This window comes from Onychomys torridus, chromosome 2, assembly GCF_903995425.1.
Source record: "Onychomys torridus chromosome 2, mOncTor1.1, whole genome shotgun sequence".
NCBI classification, from domain to species: domain Eukaryota; kingdom Metazoa; phylum Chordata; class Mammalia; order Rodentia; family Cricetidae; genus Onychomys; species Onychomys torridus.
Genome location: NC_050444.1, coordinates 80,073,236 through 80,095,163, shown reverse-complemented (window position 1 = coordinate 80,095,163; position 21,928 = coordinate 80,073,236). Strand labels below are relative to the sequence as shown.

Here is a 21,928-nt window from a genome sequence, read left to right as displayed (position 1 = left end):
CTACTTTGATAGTGTGGACATTGTCAGGATGATAGTGGAGGATCCCTTCCAGCCAGGCCCCAAGGACCCTTTCAGTGTCTTTTGATAATCGACAAGTCCCCTGGCCAGAACCTGTGAGGAACAGGCAGAGACGCCTTCTCGTAGACAGCACGTATTTGGGGCCAAATCTGTTTCTGCACCTGGAACAAGACTTGTAGAGAGGAGAGAAATTTTTGGTCATTAAATATCACTAACAATTCTGCCTTAAGACTGGGTAATAAGGGTGGGGGTCTGGCACACATTATTTCTATCAGGGTTAAGGAGTGTGTAAGGAGAATTTCGAACCTAAAAAAAGAGTGAAGGGAAGGGGGGTACCCAGTGTGAGGTTTGTTGTGCAGTGTGACTTTGCAATATTCCTTGGCTCCCTACTGCCAGGATACCTTTCCATCCAAGCTGTAATGCTTACATTATATATTGGGTGGTTTAAAGAAAACACTAGCCAAAGAATTTTTTTCCAAGATGCTAAAATGGTATACTATTAGTTTTTATGGTTAGTAGCTATCAAGTATGTTGGATTTGAGTCACTGGGATGAGAAACAGGTGGACTATATCATAAAACACGACCAGAGAAGAAAAGTTTTGTGTGGGCCAAAGGCAACAGGGCACAACAGGGTTTCAAGTAACTTCTGTTAAGCCCCAAAATGGATGTCAGTGCAACAAATGTACCAAATGAATTATGGCATTGATACAATACTATGGCCTGAATCAACCTTGAGAATATTATGCCAAGTGAAGGAAGCCTGTCAGGAAAGTGATAAAGTATGACTCACACAAGTCTATAATAGGTAAGTCAGTAGCAAGAGGAAGTTGATTTATTGTGTCTAGGACTGAAATATTTTGTTGATGCAGACATCTACTAAGGTGTATATTTTGGGGAGGGTGATAAACATTTTGATTGGTACCGGCAGGATGGCTTGGTACATAAAGGCACTTGTCTCCAAGTTTGATGGCCTGAGTTCAATCCAGAGGTCCCCATGGTGGAAAGTAAGAACTGATTCCCTGCAGATGGTACCCTGATTCTGCCAAGGAAAGAAGGAATGGAGGGAGAAGGGAAGGGGATTTTTTTGTTTTGGTTTTCAGAGACAGGGTTTCTCTGTGTTTCCCTGACTGTCCTGGAACTCACTCTGTAGACCAGGCTGACCTTGGACTCACAGAAATCCACCTGCCTCTGCCTTCTGAGTGCTGGGATTAGTGTCTGCCACCACTGCCCAGCTTTTTTTTTTTTTTTTCTTAATTTTTAGGTTCTAATTCATTGTGATGATGGTTGTTTAACTGGGGCGCGGGGCGGGGGAACAGTGCATTATATGTTTAGTGAATGGATTACATAGTGATTTATATATTAGATAAAACTGGTATTGTTTTGTATTGTTATATTTTTGAGACAGGTCTTAGTGTGTTATACAGGCTGGGTTATCCATTCTTACCATTAGTATTCACCATTATATCGGCCTAACAATGTAATATGACAAGAAAAAGAAATAAAAGGCACACAGAATGAAAAAAGAGATAAATTCATCTTTATTTGAATATAACATGATTTAAAGAATCTGTTTTTAAAGCTGCTAAAGGTAGTGAGTAGATCTAACTATTACATGGCATAAGACATACCAACAAAATTTTATTTCCCTATGTTAGCACTGAATACTCAATTTAGCTAGGCATCATGGCTCACATCTGTCATCATAGCACTAAGGACGCTGCGGCAGGAGGACTGACCTGAGTTCAAGGCCAATTGGGTTAACCCATCTGGAAAAAAAAGGAAAAGCTGAAAATTTAAAGATATCCAGAATATTATCAATAACATAAAATGCTTGTGATAAGTTAAACAAAATTTTTCCTAAAAGTATTATATACTGAAGTCTACAAAACACTGCTGGGAATAAACTGGCAGTGGATAAGAGATATATTGTAGTTCTTTGCCCAACTGTCTTTGTGAAGATAAAGTAACTTCATTTTACATGAGAAGTTTTGTAAAGAGCTAATTCTATTGCTTGATACTGATTAGTTGTTCATGATACATAGTTTTCCTGCAAAACAGCAATGAGTGAAATAAAGGGTTAGAGGGAAAAACTGAAAATAGAGAAAAAAACTCACAGTGTATTAGATGCCACTTAATGAAACTTGTACTTAATTGGTTAGTTGTTTTAATTACAATTTCAAGTCATATAGATACAGAAATTCTACTTTTTTTCCAGAACAAACATATGTGTCCTTATAAGACAGTGGAGGAGACATCTGATGTTAACTCTTGAGCTTTTTACTTCTGAGAAGAGTCAATGCTTTTGCCCTTGTCCTTCACAGTCTGGCATTCATCTGGGTCATTAGCTTCTCCAGTTTGATTGCGAGGGCAATGTTTCCTTTAATTTTCAGTTTTCCTGACATGAATGCCATGGTTGGTTTTAGTTTCCCTAAAATGAGAAATGAGGCAGAGAATGCAGCATTAGTGCCCTGAGGGGTGGGCCACTTCAAGAACGTGCATTCTAAGAAGAATTTCCCAGTTATATAAATCCCAGAGCACAGGAATTTCTGTTACAGCATTGCATATTACTATCCAGGGAATCTCGTTCCTGACTTGGATGTTAACAATATCCTATCATGCAGAAGACAAAGTAAGAAACAGTCTTCAGAAAGCTAAAGATGATACATTTATACATATTCTGGTTACAGCACTCTAAGGAAATGAATTCTGGTATGTAAATAGTATGTTATTTAATTTTCCAATCTGTTGTAGCTCATTAAACTCTTTAACTATTGCAAGCTTAAATTCAAGAAATCAAATGGTACAAAAATGTCTAAAATATTTACAAATGATTATTAAGCTGGGCATGGCAATACACATCTTGTAACACCAACACTTGGGGGCTAAGTCAGGAGGGTCATAAGTTTAAAACCAGCCTGAGCTAAACAGTGACATTGTGTCACAACAAACAACAACTAAGACAATTAAATATATAGCATTTAGGAGCTGGGGAGATGGCTCAGTGGGTAAAGTACTTGTTGCACAAGTGTGAGGACCTCAGTGCAAATCCTCAGAACCTAGGTAACACTGGGCACTATAGTGCACATCTGTAACCCTAGTGTTCATGCTTTGAGATGGGAGGCAGAGAGAGAATCATAAAAGCCTGTGGACAGCTTGCATGGCATATATAGCATTGAACAAAGACACCCTGTCTAATTATGGAAGGTGAGAACCGACACCCAAGGCTGTGCTCCCAGGCCAGTTTGAACTACATGAAATCCTGTTGTAAATTAAGGGAGGCTGGTGGTTCACCGACCCATTCATTAGAAGGTCCCTTAGAACGGCAGAGTGATTAAGAGCAACGGCCACCTTCATGATGGCTCAGTGGATAAAGGCACTCACTGGGCAAGCCTGACAACCTGAGTTGGATCTCCAGGACTCACATAAAGGTGGAAGGACAGAAGTTACAAAATATCCTGATCTCTAGAAGTGCACCATGGCATGCACATGCTCCTCTACCCCCATCATACATACCCACACCCATCCACCTCCCTACACAAATAATAAATTACGTTTAAAAATAATTAAGAGCAAGAGTTCTGGAGACAGCTTGGGTTTAGATCCCAGCTCCAACATCTACTCACTCAGTATCTGAGCTAGGGATTACTACTTAATTTATCAGAATCTCAGTCACCATCTCTATAAAATGATGAAAATTGTTTTTCTTTTTCTTTATGTGCATTGGTATTCTGCCTGCATGTATGTCTGTGTGAGAGAAACAAACAAAAGCTGAGCGGTGGTGGCACACACCTTTAATCCCAGCACTCTGGAAGCAGAGGCAGGCGGATCTCTGTGAGTTTGAGGCTAGCCTGATCTATGGAGTGAGTTCCAGGACAGTTGAGGTTACTTGCCTCAAAAAAAAAAAAGAAACAAACAAACAAACAAAAACAAAAACAAAACTAACATTTACTGAGCGTTGCTATTTAATCTCTAGTAAAAAATAGTTTTTGATACACCAAACTACTATAAATGACTGGAAGCAAAATTTCATGAAGATGTTATAATGTACAATTTGAAAAGATCAAATATAATAATGGTATAGTTTTGCTTTATAAGCATATGGAGATATATATATATATGGAGATAAATAAATAAATATATATATGATTCTAACCCAATTAATTGATGGTCCTCTTTCAATGGTATAGTAAAAATAACGGTCTTAATTTTGAGGTGCTTCTTCTAAGTTTTGTTCAATGAACACTTACTACTACTGTAAAAGTTAAACAGGTAGGGAAGGTTTGGTGGGTAGGAGTGCTTGCCACACAAGCTGGAGGGCTTGAATCCCCAGCACCTGTGTCAAGAACTCGGCATGTCTATCACATGCCTGTAACTCCAGAGCTGTGAGGGTCTGAGATGGGAGGACTGTTGGGTCTGCTAGTGGGCAGCCGAGCTCCAGGTTTCAGGAGACCCTGTCAGAAGGGAATACGGAAGAACACGATAGAGCAGGGCACCAGATCTCCTCGTTTGGCCTCTACATTTGTGTAGATGCTTGGGTGTTTGCCCCTGACCACACATAAGCGCAGAGACCACACACAGTAGCTAAACTTTGGTCACTGGGTTCGTCTACAATGTAGCCCCCACTAGCTCCCTTCTTAGAACTGGAAGACAGGACCTGGAGAGCAGAGAATATACCGATACTGTTTAACAAGATTTTAAAAGAACAAACATATGAGTCACGCTTTCTGATTCATTACATGAAAGACTTTCATATTTGAATATTGTAATGCCTTAATTGAGAGTACTGTTCCTAACTTCTTGGAGTTTGTGTTAACTTGCCAGTTTGAGTGTATTCTAAGAGAAGAAAATAGAGCAAATCCGCCTTAGACTGACTTCGGCATTTTTAGAGCTAACTGGGCAGAACATAAAATCATGCAGAGGATTCCCTGGAATAGAGAATCCACAAAAGCAAGGTCCCGGGGCACGAGGAAGAGCTGGCTTGGCTCCTTCACGGCTTCTGGTGAGGTGGAAGCATGACTTGACTTTATAAGTGAGCTACTGCTGACCTGAGCCTCCAGCGACTGCGCTTTGCAAGTTCAGTACCTTACTTAGGTCAGGTAGAATGAAGCCTACCTAGTAATCCTTTCTGACCATCTCTTTGTTCCCAGCTTCTCCTACCGTCCGTCTCCATCTGTCAAATGAGGTACAAGTGGCAGCTGAGACAACCTAAGCACATCAGCCTCCCCAAGACTATGTGCTTTTCAGCAAAGACCAGCACCCATTTTTAGGAACGTTTGTGAACCCTGACTATCTGGAAAACGAGAAAGTAGAATATCCAAGGTTTTTCATTTAAAACAAGTGAGCTAAGAGACTTGAAAACGTACCTGAAAACATTTTGACAAAGTTATCGGTGGTCATACTCATCACCACGTCTGCCCGATCAGCAGGCTCTCCATGTCCAACTTTCCCACCCTTGTTCTTCAGGTCAAGAAACCATGTGCCACCATCTTCACCTGCACAGGTAAATATGTGGAAATAAGCACATCATTCCTACAGTGTTAACAATCTTCTAACGTGGCCCCTGGTTAAAATCCTCAGGCTGCCATTGAACTCAGCACTTCTATGGTCCGAGTACAATGCTAGGTGTTCTGGAGACCATTCAATAACAAAAAGCAAAGCCAGGTTCTTCTCCAAAGAGGAAGCAGAGGTGATGTAGGTTTGTTAACAGAGGGACAGCAAAGCTGGAGTAGTGGAATTCACACAGAAGTTACAATAGTGCTTAAGAGGGGCTGGAGTGAAGGAAATGGCTTGGTGTTTACTGGACATAGCACTTCAGTTTGGAGATGGACGATGGTGAAGAAAACAGGCAGTTGAGGTGTTTCTAAAAGAAAGGCGTGGTCAACAGCCTCAGATCCTGCAGAGGAGTTACAGGGAGGGGGACCAAGACCCATTGGTGGCACAGCCATCATCTAGGACTGTGTTCAAAACACATTCTGTAGAACGAAGAAAAAGTAGAGGGACTATGTTCAATAGAGTAAGCTGAAGATAAAAGGGCATATGGCTCTGAAAGAAATAGACAGGGAGCGTGGCTTGGGGTTCTTGTTACATTCTGTTTCAATGACAGAACATAGTTGAGGACATTAAAATAAGCGCTAGAAAGGAGGCTGCAGGGTGCACACGCTGAAGAAGAGACACAGTCGGCTGAACAGCTCCTAAGGAGGCTAGAGGATATGGGACCTATACCTCTGACACTGCTAGTGTCATCCACAAACTACTCTACTGTCACCATCTGTCAGAAATGGAGACACGCAGATGCCCTACCTACTGGACCACACGCTCCATCTGAGGAAGAGTCTAGGGAGTTAATCAAGCTTGGGATGCTCTGATGGAGAGCTAAGCTCTCTCCCATAGTGGAGAAAAGGAGGCCCATGATGGCCAATTTACATCGGATGGCAGGAAGCTGACAACAGAGAAGTCTATGAAGTGCTGCTTAGAACCATCTGAAGAGGGATAACAGATGAATCCCTCCAAGTCCAGCTGATGCTATTGCTTTGATTTTTGTCTAACAAGATTGGGCATCCTTGATGCAACTCTGGGGCAACAAGACAGTCTGATTCATCTAGAACTAAGCCTTTGATAGATAGGTCATGAAATAAGCATGGAAGGTTCAGCAACTTTGGGATATCAGGGGAAAAAAAGACGGAAGCAACAGACAGTGAATTCAGAAATGAAAAGAAAGTAAGAAGGGTAGACTGAGGTATGGCAGAGAACAGCATAAAGAATGACTAAGTTTGCATGTAGTGGAATGAAAGTCGTTCTTAGAACTACCATTAACCTGAGTTACTTTTACCACACAGGAAAACGTGAAGAGTTGGTGGTGGTGGTGGTTTGGTTTTTCGAGATGGGGTTTCTTGTGTAACCAGTCCCGGCTGTCTTGGACTCACTCTGTAGACCAGGCTGGCCTCTAACTCAGAGATCCACCTGCCTCTGCCTTCCAAGTGCTGGGATTAAAGGGTGTGCCACCACCACCCAGTTCATGTGTAGAGGTTTTCATACTGACATAACTCAAACATAAAAATGGTCAGCTGCCCACAACTGATAAATTATTGTATTATATTACCTGTCACAATGCATATGTCCATCTATGTAGGATTTCCTCTCTATTATATATACCAACGAGTTATTTAACACTGAAAGTATATGCTGTGAAAACATATTCTACATGTTTCCATATAAACAAATCTAACTCAAAAAAGACAAATCGATATTTATTTGCTAGTTTCAAGTGTCTATTTCTTTTTCTTTTCTTTTTTCTGAGACAGAGTTTCTCTGTGTAATTTTGGAGCCTGTCCTGGATCTCGCTCTGTACACCAGGCTGGCCTCGAACTCACAGAGATCTGCCTGCCTCTGCCTCCTGAGTGCTGGGATCAAAGGTGTACGCCACCACCGCCTGGCTTGAGTGTCTATTTTCAATAGTCCTAGATATACCTAACGATCCAGGTACCAAAGGCTGGTTTCTTTCAATAAAAATTTTCTTCCCACTGTTTCATAGAAGGCCCAGATCCTCAGACACAACTCTCACCTGAGAGTTCAAACTGATAGACTGCCTGTGTGGCTCTAACGACCTCATCACTGAGAGATTCCTTAACAATTCTAAATGTTTCTTCCACAGCTCCAAAATGTGGTTTTGGTGGTGGCTGTGGCTGTGGCTGCAGCTGCGGTGGTGGCTGTGGCTGTGGCTGCAGCTGCGGTGGTGGCTGTGGCTGTGGCTGCAGCTGTGGTGGTGGCTGTGGCTGCAGCTGCGGTGGTGGCTGTGGCTGTGGCTTCTCTTCTTTTACTTGTGGCACAGGATCTGTAAAATATAATTTACATAAACAGCCTTAAAGCTTTGGCAGTGTAAGACCAAACACACAATTAAAGCAAGACAGACTTGCTACCAAAAAGCCCTATTTGACCAAATGATTTTAAATGCATTAAGTGCCATCTAAAGCATAAGTCTAACTGATAGGAAAAGCAGCCAATCATTTCAGTTATGACTGTGAATGCTAAGAAGCTATCTCTCTTAAAAGGCTGGCTTTGAAAACAGGTGTCAAACAACCAAACCAAACAAAGCCACTGCTAAACAATACAATGATCACACAAAGTAACTCAATTTAAGGGATATTAATTACCCTTTTGGATGGTCCATCTAAGCTATAAAACCAAGTGGTATGAAAGATGGAGAACTACAGTAGTAGCCAAGTAAATATTACTTTGTAAGTAAAATGTATTCACCTAATCCTTCCCCCACATACTGAACCTAAATTCATCCCCCAATCATGTAAGTGACAGGAAAGAACCACCTACCAAGACGTCTACCACTTCTACATATGTGCCCTGCAACACAGGCCCCCATGTGAGCACACACACATCAAGCAGAAAGTAGAGGGGACAAGTCTATTGGAAGAGAGTTGGGGGTGGAGATCCTTTGGGAAAGGAGCCCTGGGTAGGGGAAGGAATTCTGTAGTAGTGCATCATGGAAAGTACATGCTCACAGCTTGGCTCATAAATATGGGAAAGGCAGGGCCTGGAGAGATGGCTCAGCAGTTAAGAGCACTGGCTGCTCTTTTCAGAGGACCTGGGTTGGGTTCTCAGCACCCACATGGTGGCTCACACCATCTGTAACTTCAGGTCCAAGGGATCAGATGCCCTCTTCTGGTCTCAGGAGGCACTAGGTACACACATGGTATACATACATGCAGGTAGGTAAAAACTCACACACATAAATGGGAAAGTTAGCAGAGGCGAAGATGGGCCTAAGTTGGCCTTGTACCATGGTGGTAGCTGAGAGCCGGCAGAGAAAAAAATTCATTAGAAGGACAGAATGGAGCAAATGCAATGAATATGTTCCTGCCATCTCATTACACTAGCTCCAGGATATCTCTTGTAAGAGAACAGATTAGTAAGAATGAACCAATAACCTGATGCTATGAAAACAGTATCATACTGGGGTAGGAGTAAATTATGGTGGAAAAAAAACCAAAGTCTATTTATACAACAGCTTACTATAAAACTCAAAAATTCCTTCACATGAAAGCTATGCTTGTGATGTGTTGATCTCAACAAGCACACCACCATGGAGGAGGATGGAAGCACCGCATCAGGCATGGGGTACAGACGGCCGCCTGGTACCTTCCTCTTATTCTGTCATGAACCTGAAGCTTCTCTGAAACCTCAGGTCTTACAGACACACTGTGTGAAGTGGGTGCCGGAAACCATGCATCACTGGCTTCTTGGAACAAGAGGATAAAGAACAAAAGCAAGTCTGAAGCCAGTAACTTGACAAACAAAAGTACAACAGTGACTGTTCTTTTTTTTTTTTCCCCCCACAGCTGAGGATCAAACCCAGGGCCTTGTGCTTGCTAGGCAAGGGCTCTACCACTGAGCTAACTCCTCAACCCCGACTGTTCTTAATGTAGACAACTGAACAGAAATAAAACTCTAGCCTGGCAGTGGTGGTGCACACCTTTAATCCTAGCACTTGGGAGACAGATGCAGGTGGATCTCTGAGTTAGAGGCTAGCCTGGTCTACAGAACAAGTTCTAGAACAGCCAGGGATACACAGAGAAATCCTATCTCAAAAGCAAACAAACAAACAAAAAACTGTAGAGAATCTTGACATATTACATAATACTGAGGATAAACTTGACATGGGTTTTTCAAATACAGAAGAAAAATGCAAGGAGATGGAATAATGAAGTGTGCTGTTAACTGTAGGGAAAGGGAGAGGGAGCCAAGCTAGGAATGCATGGTGCTGAGAACTCAGAGCAACTGAACATAAACAACCAAAACTATAATAAAATAAAGAAATAAACTAGAAAAGACTAAGGAGGCTTCCTATGTTCCAGCAGGGAGCAGAGATAAGGAACATTAACTCTTGTGGTAAAGAGTAAAACTCCATTAATTAAAAACCATGTACAAGTTTATTATACTCTCTCTCCTGCCTCTCTCTAAAATATATAAATTTGTATCAGATATGTGTATATATTATATATGTGCAATTTATGAATATATATGTATAATACACATATAATGTATGTGTATGTTAATTGTTTTGTTTTGTTTTGGTTTTTGGTTTTTGGAAACAGGGTTTCTCTATGTAGTTTTGGTGCCTGTCCTGGATCTCGGCTCTGTAGACCAGGCTGTCCTCGAACTCACAGAGATCCGCCTGGCTCTCTCTGCCTCCCAAGTGCTGGGATTCAAGGCGTGCACCACCACCGCCTGGCTGTGTGTGTTAATTTTTATCATATATATGTACATATACAGACATATAAATTAATATACACAGTACAAATTCCAGAAGAGGTACAGCTAACAGTTAACAGGGGCTATCATCAGTAGTAGATCCAAAAGAAATGTGAACCTCTCACCAGGAAAATGAAGGCTACACACTGAGCCCTTTGAGTTAAAATACATAGAAAACAGGCAATACATCTGGATATGCACATGAAAAACCATCTGGCAAAGGCAAATTCCACCCCAGGCCAGCTATGCTAACTACTGCCTGTGTAAGTACACCACATGCCTACAGGAGATGTCCATCTTAACTGCTAGTGATGACCCCGGAAAGGCTAGGCAGAGAGAGCTGTGGAACTGACTGCGTCTCTAGCATGCTGTGGAGAAGGCTGCCAAAGGCTGCGCGTGTTCTGACCTCCAGGGTGAGAAGTAAGAGCATCTTGGTAATGGAAACTGCTAATGACAAATCCACCCACCAAAGCTTAATGTCAGCGTCTCACACTCCGCTCTTTAACCCCTCTTGTTCCCAGCCCACAGCCACAAATGACCTTCCAATTGATCCTGGTCCTCCTGTAATTATGCCCAAAGGGAGAGAGTGTGCTGAACATGGCAACTACACATTTAGTCTCTGTGGCAACTCCTCATTACAAATTAATATATGGCACTGCTGGGGAACTTTTAACATTTTAAAGGACGTTTTAGAATTCAGGCTTCAGGGACACCAGTTATGTAGACAGGCTTTGGAACTAGAAAAATGTGAGTCTAAACCCTGGCCCTGCCCCCTGCCAGCTGTGTGAATACAGCTCAGGTCCGGTCCTCAGTGTTAAAGGAGGCAGACAAGAAAAGCTGCCTCAGCATTCAGCACACAGGAGGCACATAATGAATGTGAGACAGCCAATTAAATGGTTCTTGTTTGAAATGGAGAACTTAGATAAACTCAGTTCATGTGTCTCCCGCTGGAAGACGGGTCCAGTCTTAGGGTGTTCCGCCAAAAGCAGGATTTGGGGCCTCTTGCCTTGAAGACCAGATTCAAGGATTTTCTAAGAGTTCTGGGTGAGTTCTGCCGTTCTGTAAGAAATCTTTTGAGAAAAGGATTGATGATCCTGTTTCCTGGGTTTTTCTATCCTGGTGAAACAAGGATCTAACTTTTAAATCGGCAGTCTCTGGACTATAGGGCTATGAGTCACTATTTTCCTTTCAAACGCTTTTTTTATTGTACAAAAGAAAAATTATCCTTTTATTATCTAATTTTTTAACCTCTTCAAAAATTTAGATAAAGCACAGACACAGAAAAAGACATGACTAATCTGGAAATAAAGTTTGGCAGTAAATACATCAAGGTCCTACAGATGTCTTAAAGGCACAGAGAAAATTTGTTCCAAAAAAACTTTTGTTACAGCTGGGGCGTTGGTGGCGCAAGCCTTTAATCCCAGCACTCGGGAGGCAGAGGCAGGCGGATCTCTGTGAGTTCGAGGCCAGCCTGGTCTACAAAGCAAGTTCCAGGAAAAAAAAAAAAAAAAACTTTTGTTATAAAATGTTTCTTGTAATTTGTACCATATCAAGCTGATGAAAGAATATGCTGGCTATACTTTCAGGAGGGGAGGCTAAAATCTTTTTAGATTATAGAAAAATGTCTGCTGTAAATCAAACAGTGAAGGGGAAGATGAATAGGAATCTCACTTACACAACTTAAGAACAGATAAAGATAGGTTTCAGCCAGGCGGTGGTGGCACACTCCTGTAATCCCAGCACTCAGGAGGCAGAGCCAGGCAGATCTCTGTGAGTTTGAGGCCAGCCTGGGCTACCAAGTGAGTTCCAGGAAAGGCACAAAGCTACACAGAAAAACCCTGTCTCGAAAAACCAAAACAAAAAAAATAGGTTTCTTCTGTATCCCAGAATCTAATCAATATTTATATGTATAATTCAGCTATTATTTGATTTAAAAGGGCTTATTGGGAAATGTTATCATTTTTACTATTTTCTACAGAGAACATATTTTCCAGTTTCAAATAACCCTGAACTTTTGAATTATAGCCTGTTTTTATTTTCAAGCTATCTGTGTATTATTTCTCCTGCAGGTGTACATAAAACTTTTTCCTTAAAAAAAGGATAAATACTATAGAATTGTATTACATGAAATATATAGAGACAAATTCATAGAGACAGAAAGATTAGATGTTTTCTCAAGATGAAGAAGAAAGGAATATAGAGCAATGATTTCCTAAGTACAGAATCTCTGTTTTGTGTGATGGAAAAGCCCCACAAATGGACAGTAGTATCAGGACATAAGATCATGAATGTAATAAATCAATACAATCAATGTAATTAATGGATATCATATAGTTAATGAATACTGTGAATGTAATCAGTGAACACCACAAATGTAATTAATATCATGAGTATAATTAATATCTTGAATGTAATCCATGCCACTGAATTGTGAACTTAAAAAATGGTTACAATTGCAAATATTATGTTCATTTAAAAAAATAAGGTGGAGCTGGGCAATGGTGGCACACATCTGTAATCCCAGCACTGGGGAAGCAGAGGCAGGTGGATCTCTGTGAGTTTGAGGCCAGCCTAGTCTACAAAGCAAGTTCCAGGACAGCCTCCAAAGCTACAGAGAAACCCTGTCTCGAAAAACAACAAAACAAACAAACAAACAAAAAAGGTGGAATGTAATCACCATACATTATATGTGTGTATGAAATTGAAGACAGCTATGTTCTAAAACAGGAAGTGGTGATGGTGTCATGGGCCTATGAGGATGCTGGACTGAAAACTATCAAATTGTGCAAACAGGAAAATTGTATACTATGTGAACTATTTGTCAATAAAGATTTTATAAAACATTAAAAAAATGTTTCTTGTGATGTGTTTCACAAAACCATGGGTGTTATGCTAGATAGATCACAAGGATTAAGAGGTAACACACACGCACATACGCACGCGCCAATAATTCAAGGCCCATTGTCTCTGAGTTACAAAAACAAAATGAGGTAAGCCCAAAACCTCCTTTGAAATTAACTTCCCAGCTGGGTGGTGCTGGCACTCACCTTTAATCCCAGCACTTAGGAGGCAGAAGCAGGTGGATCTCTGTGAGTTCAAGGCCAGCCTGGGCTACACAGAAAAACCTTACCTCAATGCCGCACCACCCCCCCACAAAAAAAAATTCTCTTCATAAAGTAGTCACATAGTAAAATCATGTTAGATATACTCTAATAGGATGCATCTTCCTCCCAATATCAAAGACAGCTATCAAGGAAAAGAAACAAAACTTGAGGGACAGCTACAATAACAGAAGTCTTTCTAGATTTCCAGAATTTTACACAATGTATTTAAGTTACAGAGTAGTTTAGAGCAGTAGTTCTCAGCTGTAGGTCACAAGCCCTTAGTGGTGGTGGGGAGGATTAAACAGGTATCAGATACCCTGCATATCAGATATTTACATTATGATTCGTAACAGTAGCAACATTACAGTTATGAAGTAGTAATGAAAATAATTCTATGGTTGGAGGGTCACCACAACATGAGGAACTGTATTAAAGGGTTGCAGTGCTAGGAAGGTTGAGAACCACTGGTTTAGGGGCAGAGGGCAAAAATATCATTGTTATAGCATCAACTCTATGTTTTACAAGAAAGTCAGTTAATGTTTGTATTTTTATATTTAAAATATGGCTTGCCCAGACATGGTGGTACATGCCTTTAATCCCAGCACTTGGGAGGCAGCAACAGATGAATCTCTAGGAGTTCAAGGCTAGCCAAGGTTACACAGTGAGACCCTGTTTCAATGTGTGTGTGTGTGTGTGTGTGTGTGTGTGTGTGTACTCTAGAATCTTTGTGTTAGAGAGATGGCTCAGCAGTTAAGAACACTGGCTACTTTTCCCAGAGGACCCTGGTTTAATTTCCAGCATCCATAGGCAGCTCACAACCATCTCTAGCTCCAGTCCACTTGGAGTTCCAACACTCTCTTCTGGCCTCTGCAGCACCAGGCACTCATGTGGTATACAGACATATATGCAGGCAAAATCCCCATCCACATAAAATAATAATAAAGTATGCCCTAGAATCTTACCATGTGACTCTGTTTTCTTCATAGTTTCATCTGGGTGTTCATCTAAGAAGAAATCTGGTATCAAGGGATGGCCTGAAAAATTAACCGCCAAATAAGTAAGGTTGTAATAATTATATAATAATGATTACACTATATTAAGATTCTAACAATTTTTAATAAAATTCATATCTTTTTTCTAAAAAAATTCTATTGTGCCAATGGAAAGGGCCCCTAGATAACTGAACTATTTGATCTAATCTATTAAATTATCTTTTTCTGTAACTCAGTTATCCTTTTCCCCAGGACAAATTTAATCTTAAGGTCTAATTTTATTTTGTTGTTGTTTTGTTTTTCATGAGAGTTTCTTTGTGTAGTCTTGGCTGTCCTAGAACTAGCTCCGTAAACTAAGCTGGCCTTGAACTCCCAGAGATCTGCCTGCCTCTTCCTCCCGACTGCTGGGATTAAAGGTGTGCACCGCCACGCTGTCTAGGATCTAATTTTTTGTTTCATTTGTTTTCTGACAAAATCTCACTAGTTCTGGCTAACCCAGAACCTCCTATATAGATCAGGAAACTTGCAGCAATCTTCCTGTCTCTACTTCCCAAGCACTAGAATTACAAGTACATGTGACTATGGCCAGATATGTATTTGTATGCAGGGATATATATGCGTGTGTCCACATGTATGTGTGGCTGTGCACACTCGTGTCTGTGTGTCTGTGTGTAAAGGCCAGAAATCAACATCAAGTGTCCTCCTCAGTCACTTTCTGCCTTGTTTCTGACAGTCTCTCACTGAATGTGGAGCTCACTGATTCAGTTAGACCAAAGGCCCAGCAAGTCTGTCCCCGTCTCCCAGCTCTGCGATTAGAAGCGTGCAAAACGTACTCAGCCTTTTACTACAGAACAGTAGTGACCAAGGCTTCATGGTCTGGCACCAGAGCTGGCATGCAGGCCAGAAGAGAACTGAAGATCCAGAGAGACCCACATAGCTAGCCACCTAACTTTTGACCTGATCCCCACCCAAGTCCTCATGTTTGCACAGAAAGCCCTTGACACACTCAACCACTTCCCCAGACCCTGAAGGTCTTTTTCTTTTCTTTGTTTTTCTGCTTTTTGAGACATAGTCTCACTATGCAGGCCAGGCTAGTCTTGAACTTACTGTTTCCCAAGTGCTGGAATTAAAGGCATGTTCCACCACACCTGGATGGAGATCTGATGGGCACAAATGAACCTGTCTCCTCTATTGAGTTGTCTGTCCATCAGTTCCTTAGCCCACTTACTGACTGGGAGATTTGAGGGCATGTTTGATTTTTCAGTTCTTTATATTTTCCCAGCACCATTTGTTGAAGAAGCTGCCTTTCCCCACTCCCGATTTTTAAAACCTTTGTTAAAAGTTAGGTGGCTAGCTATGTGGGTTTCTCTCTGGATCTTCGGTTCTCTTCTGGCCTCCATGTCAGCTTTGGTGCCAGAACCATGAAGTCTTTGTCACTACTGTTCTGTAGTACAGTTTGAGGTCAAGTGTTATGACACCTCCAGCATTGTTCTGCTAGGACTTGTTTGGTTATTGGGGTCTTTTGTACTTCCCTATGAATTTTAGTACTGTACAGAGAGACGGGGAAAGGAATGGGGTAAGAAGACCAGTAAGTCCAGGCAGTGGTGGTGCACGCCTTTAATCCCAGCACTCGGAGGCAGAGCCAGGCAGATCTCTGTGAGTTCAAGGCCTGCCTGAGCTACAGAGTGAGTTCCAGGAAAGGCACAAAGCTATGATGATGATCAATAACAACAAATTATGTATAAAAACATCATATTTAATTCATTACTTTGTATGTTGTTGTTATTGTTGTTTTGATTTTTTAAGACAGAGTCTTTCTCAAAAGAACATAGACCTGGCCATCCTGGAATGCACTATGCATACCAGGCTAGCCTCAAACTCAGAGACCTGCATGCTTCTGCCTCTGGAGTGCTGGAATTAAAGATATGTGCCACTATGCCTGGCTGTATGTCAGTCATATTGCTCATTGGCCTTCTGGCTAAGATTAATTGTAAAACAAAACAAATAAAACCTCTTATGCAAAGCTGTTACTTTCCTGTAATCCCAGGCACCTGCATCCTTATTGTCCTTATAACCTCTCATCCTATATCCCTTCAATGTGCTCAAGATTAACTTCTTACTTGACCATGAGAGAAGGGGGTCTTAATTAAGGTCTTGTTTCTTAGCATCCATGTATTTATATCTTTTGTCTCTTCGTTTTTCTTTCTACCACCATGAAAACTAAGCAAAGCTAAGCTATTCTCTTTCACTGGGCCTTTTTCCAACTAACACTTGTGGTTAGGAGGTTAACTATCTTAATATTATCTTAATATAAAATGACACCTACAGTACGTGGACATGAGGAGATCTGAGGAGCACAGAGCCTTCAAAATTGTAGTCTATGCACACCTAGGGCAAGTAAAGTCTTTTCTGTTATATGCTAAAGTCACAGTACGTCATCATATTTCTTGAATCTTGGCAGGATTTTGGGAGGAGGAGACAGGATCTTGCTATATAGCTGAAGCTGGCCTCAAACTTATGTTCTTCCCTTTTCCACTTCCCAAGTGCTAAGATTGCAGACCACAGATTTAAACATCTATATACAATGGCATATCTTAAAACCAAAAATGAGCCAGGTGTGGTGGTACACACCTACAATCCTCAGAGGCAAGAGGATCATGAGTTCACCACCCTGAACTACACAGTGAGACCCTTACTCAGAAAGCCAAGAGCTGGGAATATAGCTCCAGGGTAAGAGTGTGTGCTTGCCGGCAAGTGCAGGTCTAGAGCTGGATTACCAGAACACTGCCCACTGACACCAATGCTGTAAGGAATCCTGACAGTGCTCCAAATCCAGAGGACCTAAGTGTGTCTCAGGTTTCCCCATGCACTATCCATCTACCCACAGGCAAAGTGCCAGAAGAGCTTTGAACCCTCTCTACTACTTGTAAATATTAACTACTGAACACTGTATGTGCCAGGTACTCTGCCACACACTTATATACACTTTTGCACATAATTCTGAAACCCTGCATAGAAAAAGTCGTTTTCTTCAATTTTATTAATAAGGAAATGGAGGCTCAGAGAAATAGGTGACAAGCTGACACCGCTAAGCAGCTGAGAAGCAGAGTTGCACCCTCAATCTGGGCTGACTTCTGCCAAATACTTTTCAGATTTATTTATTTAAATTTTTGTTTTTTTCAGACAGGCTCTTAATGTGTAGCTCTGGCTAGCCTAGAACTTGTTTTGTAGACAAGGCTGGCCTTAAACTCATAGAGATCTGCCTGACTCTGTCTCCTGAGTGCTAGGATTAAAGGCAGGTGCTACCATACCCTGCTAGATTCATTTATTATTTGTGTGCATGGGAGCGAGCATGCATGTGTGTGTGTTGTGTACACGCATGTGAGTGCCCACAGAGAAGAGGATGCAGGATCCCTTGGAGCTGGAGTTACAAGAAGTTGTCGGTTGGGTGAGAGACTTCAGTCCTCTGGCAGCAGGCTTCTTCATGGCTGAGCCTTGTCCCTGCCCCTCACTTCCAAGCTTTTCCTCAGTTACCACTGCTTCCCTCTGGGACTGCTAGGAAGGTTACACAGAGAGAACACACTCTGTGAAATGATAACCAGCTATTTAATTCAACTGGAACTGAGGAATGAAAAAATATAAACATGTAATGCAGTCATCCACAAGCTCAGTTCATGAATAACACTTAAAATATGCTTATGTACAAACAGAATTCCCAGTTTGGGGCTACAATCTCTATTATTTAGGACATATCTTTTGTTTATTTTTTTCAGAGAAAGGACTATGTTGCCCAGGTTGGTTTCTTACTCTTGGGCTCACACCACCTTCCTACCTCAGCCTCTTGAGTAGCTGGGAGTACAGTGGAGATCTCTGCACCCTGCTTAGTATAAATATGTTTCATATAAAGTAAAAATTCATTATGATAGTTATCTGTAATTTCAAAGGAAGAGGTTGGATTTTTTGTTTTGTTTTGTTTTGTTTTTTAATTTTTTTTTTGTTTTTTTTGAGACAGGGTTTCTCTGTGTAGCTTTGGAGCCTTTCCTGGAACTCACTTTGTAGACCAGGCTGGCCTGAAACTCACAGAGATCTGCCTGTCTCTGTCTCCTGAGCGCTGGGATTAAAGGCATGTGCCTCCACCTCCAGGCCTGGAAGAGATTTTTAAACAGTGAAAAGTTCTGGAAATTCTCAAATTATACAACTATTTGTAAGACAGACTTGCTCATGCATCTTCATAGTCTAAGAGATTTTGCTTAAAAACCAAACATTTTAAAAGGGTGTGGTTTTTTGTTTGTTTGCTTGTTTTTTGAGGAAAGGAAGAATAAAGAAATCTACTTCTGTATCATCTGTCACATATGTCTGAACCTTCACTCTGACTTCTAAGACTAACTTCAAAATGTGCAGTTTCCAAATTTGGAGGTGGACAGCTGAAAGAACCTTCTACATCATCAAGTAATTTCAAAAGCCCAATCTCACTTCTATTTGTTTATCACCTTTTAAGGTAGAGGTGGTGTGTGGTTTTCCCTCCAGTGGAAAATGGCTTGTAAAATAGTACACTCATTTTATAACCACACAAACACACATAAAACACATCTGTCCATTGTACAAAATGTGGGGAAACATGACTAAAATTATAAGCATTACCTGGTGCAATCGCATAGACATCAAAATTGCTTATTCCTTCCTCTTTCAAGATATTTTCATCAAGAATAAAGTTTCCGGTAAAACTTTTTGGCCTTTTAAAAATGGAATATGCAGCATCCGCAATGATGTCAACTTTTCTACACTGGATTTCAATACCAGATCCTCCGAGCATATCCATAGCAGCAGTGTGTATAGCTGTAGAGGAAACATGAATACACACATGACTCCATATCAAAGAAGAAATAACATGCTGGTACCACTACTCAAAATTGCCAAGGCAGATATCTTTCTCAGATGATGAAGAATAAGGCTAAGTTAAGGAATTCACTGAATGTTCTATAGACAGAATCAGAGAGACATCAGAACAAACATGACCCTTACTCAACACAAAATCAAGGAGACAATCAAGCAAAGACATCTGTTCCTCAACACAGACTGCACATGCAGGAATCCTTCATAAGAAGCACAGCCAATCTCCTTAGAGTTCTCCTTTAGAATGTTCAAGAATTTATACAGCCGTCTTAAGAGTTTAAAAAGCCAGTAAGGGCTAACAAAAAAGGCACTGAGCTGAACGACAGGCGAATAGGATTTTTACACCGACTGGACCATGACTTCTGGCAAGCCACTGCAACCCTTTGGACCTCAGCGTCCTCTCTCTAAAATACGAAGCTTCCTTCCCAACATTTCTGTCTCTGCCCTCTGCATTAGAAAACATGGACTATACTTCTGATTTGTCATTGTACCGCCAGTGTCTAAACAATGACAAGGCTGGAGGTGACCCTTCTCTCTGCTGCCATTACCAAATCAGTAACTACATGGCCACCCCCAACCCCTGCTTCCCCACATACACCTGCATAAAATCTGCTCCAAAGTGGACTTTCCTGTTCCCACCACTCTGGTCCAGCCACTCCCTCTACTTAGCAGAAACTATGAAAAGATCTTGTAAGAAGAAAAAAAAAAAAAAAAAATCACAGTCCTGGAAAACAACTTAGCTAAGAGCCTGAGATCCTCCTTCAAGAAAACACTAGAACTCCCTGCCCCCAATCCCTTCTCTGTACATGCTAAATTCATCAGAGGCAAAGTACCACAGCCAGGAGGGCCCAGCTGCCAGTGTGGAGAAGCAATGGTGAGCTCAGCCAAGGTCGGCAGGCAGCTGGGACACTGCTCTGTTACAATAGTATGTTACCTGGTGTCCATCCACTAAGTAGGATGAATCCCCATGTCTTTGAAAGGCAGTCAGGGGAAACTCCTGGTTCCAGGTACATAGTCTTCACACACAAGGGAAGGTGTTTTTAGAAAGAGATGCCTCACCCCAGCCTGGGGCATAGCTACCCTCTTGAGTCTACTTTTGTTCCCCTCACTCATGAATAATGCAGTAGTCTGGTTATCTGTCCCGCCTCCTCTATGATCCACTCGCCGTGTGGGACCAAATGTCTCCATAAACACTGTATGACTTTACTGCTCCTATCCCCCTCTGGTTATCATCACTCACCCCAAAAACTCTTTCCAATAGCCCTCTGCTGACCAGCTTGAAATTCAAGCTGCCAGGCTAGGGAAGGAACTCTTAATAGAGTACTTGCCTACCATAGGTGAGGCCCGTGTTCAATCCTCTGTGCTAAGTGAGAAAAAAGATCTGGTTGCTTAAGTTGGCATACTAGACCGCAGTCCAGGTCACTCATCCCCACCTCCTCCACCCTGCAACCAGTGAACCTGAAGTACTGCAGATGCTCCAGTGCGTGGGAAATGGCAGCCCACCACGCATTATCCATGCACCTCCTCAGTCTCCAGGCAGTCCACTATACACACAGGTTTGCTGTGCCGCATGTGACTGCCTGTTGTGCCTGTTGTTCCTGCTGTCCATGAATGGCTTGTCTAGCTTCCTTCCTGCTAACTCCAACATCCTCTGGAGATCATATTTCCATTTATACCTCCACTTGAAACTCTAACTCTTTAACACGGGCTACGTGGCCCACCTTCTATGTTTCAGAAGCGCTCTAGATGTAATTCCTCATATCGTGCATCACAAGGAACACACTGTAAATTCAGTAACTGTTATCATGTCTAGGGCCTAATGATAACAATGGCTCCAAAGTGTCTAGTAAATGCCTACAACAAATACCTCAGAGCTAAAGCAAAGACCCCAGTAAATCCTTTCAATCCTGATAATACCCTCCATCCTTCCTATTCTACAATGTCTACCTATTATACAAGCTGTGTACAGAATGACTACTTTAGAGCAAGCAGAAGGCAGGCATACTGCACACTCTTTCATCACTGACTTTTTATCAGTATTCACTGAAATCTAGAACTAGAGAGATGGCTCAGCAGTTAAGAGCACTAACTGCTCTTCCCAGGATCCTGAGTTCAATTCTGAGCACCCACATAGCAGCTGACAAATATTTCTAACTGTAGTCTCCTTGGATCCAATGCACTATTCTGGTGTACAGATGTACAAGCAGATAAAACATCCATATATATAACATACTTAAATCTTCAAATTTTTCTCTGAAATCTACAATGACTACAATAAGATGGACTGATGTGGGATAACTGTACACTGTTTGAGCATATATTGCTGTGACTGGTGTAATAAAAAGCTGAATGACCAATAGCTAGCCAGGAGGTATAGGCAGGACTTACATGCAGAGAGAGAACTCTGGGAAGAAGGCAGAGTCGCCTGCCAGGCACAGAGGAAGCAGAATGGGCAGTACAGAGAGATAAGGTAACAAGCCATGCCACAGAATGTCACTGAAAAAATATGGGTTAATTTAAGTTATAAAAACTAGTTAGGAACAAGCATAAGTGCTGTGGATATTGCTCTGTGTAAATAAAGTTCTGATTGGCCAGTGGCCAGGCAGGAAGTATAGGCGGGACAAGAGAGAAGAGAATGCTGGGAAGTAGAAGGCTGG

General features: G+C 41.6%; 1 protein-coding gene across 2 annotated transcripts in view; it reads right to left on the bottom strand.

Annotated features, from left to right (window-relative positions):
* Positions 1-1,534: 1,534 nt before the first annotated feature.
* Positions 1,535-21,928, bottom strand: part of Hsdl2 (hydroxysteroid dehydrogenase like 2) — a 41,991-nt gene continuing 21,597 nt past the window's right edge. For both annotated transcript variants that reach the window (XM_036179015.1, XM_036179016.1), the window contains 5 exons: positions 19,020-19,214; positions 14,349-14,420; positions 7,581-7,850; positions 5,383-5,511; positions 1,535-2,447 (listed from right to left, as the gene is read on the bottom strand). In XM_036179015.1, coding sequence (XP_036034908.1) covers positions 2,335-2,447; positions 5,383-5,511; positions 7,581-7,850; positions 14,349-14,420; positions 19,020-19,214 — 779 coding nt within the window. In that variant the 3' untranslated portion in view covers positions 1,535-2,334. The remainder of the gene's footprint in view (positions 2,448-5,382; positions 5,512-7,580; positions 7,851-14,348; positions 14,421-19,019; positions 19,215-21,928) is intronic.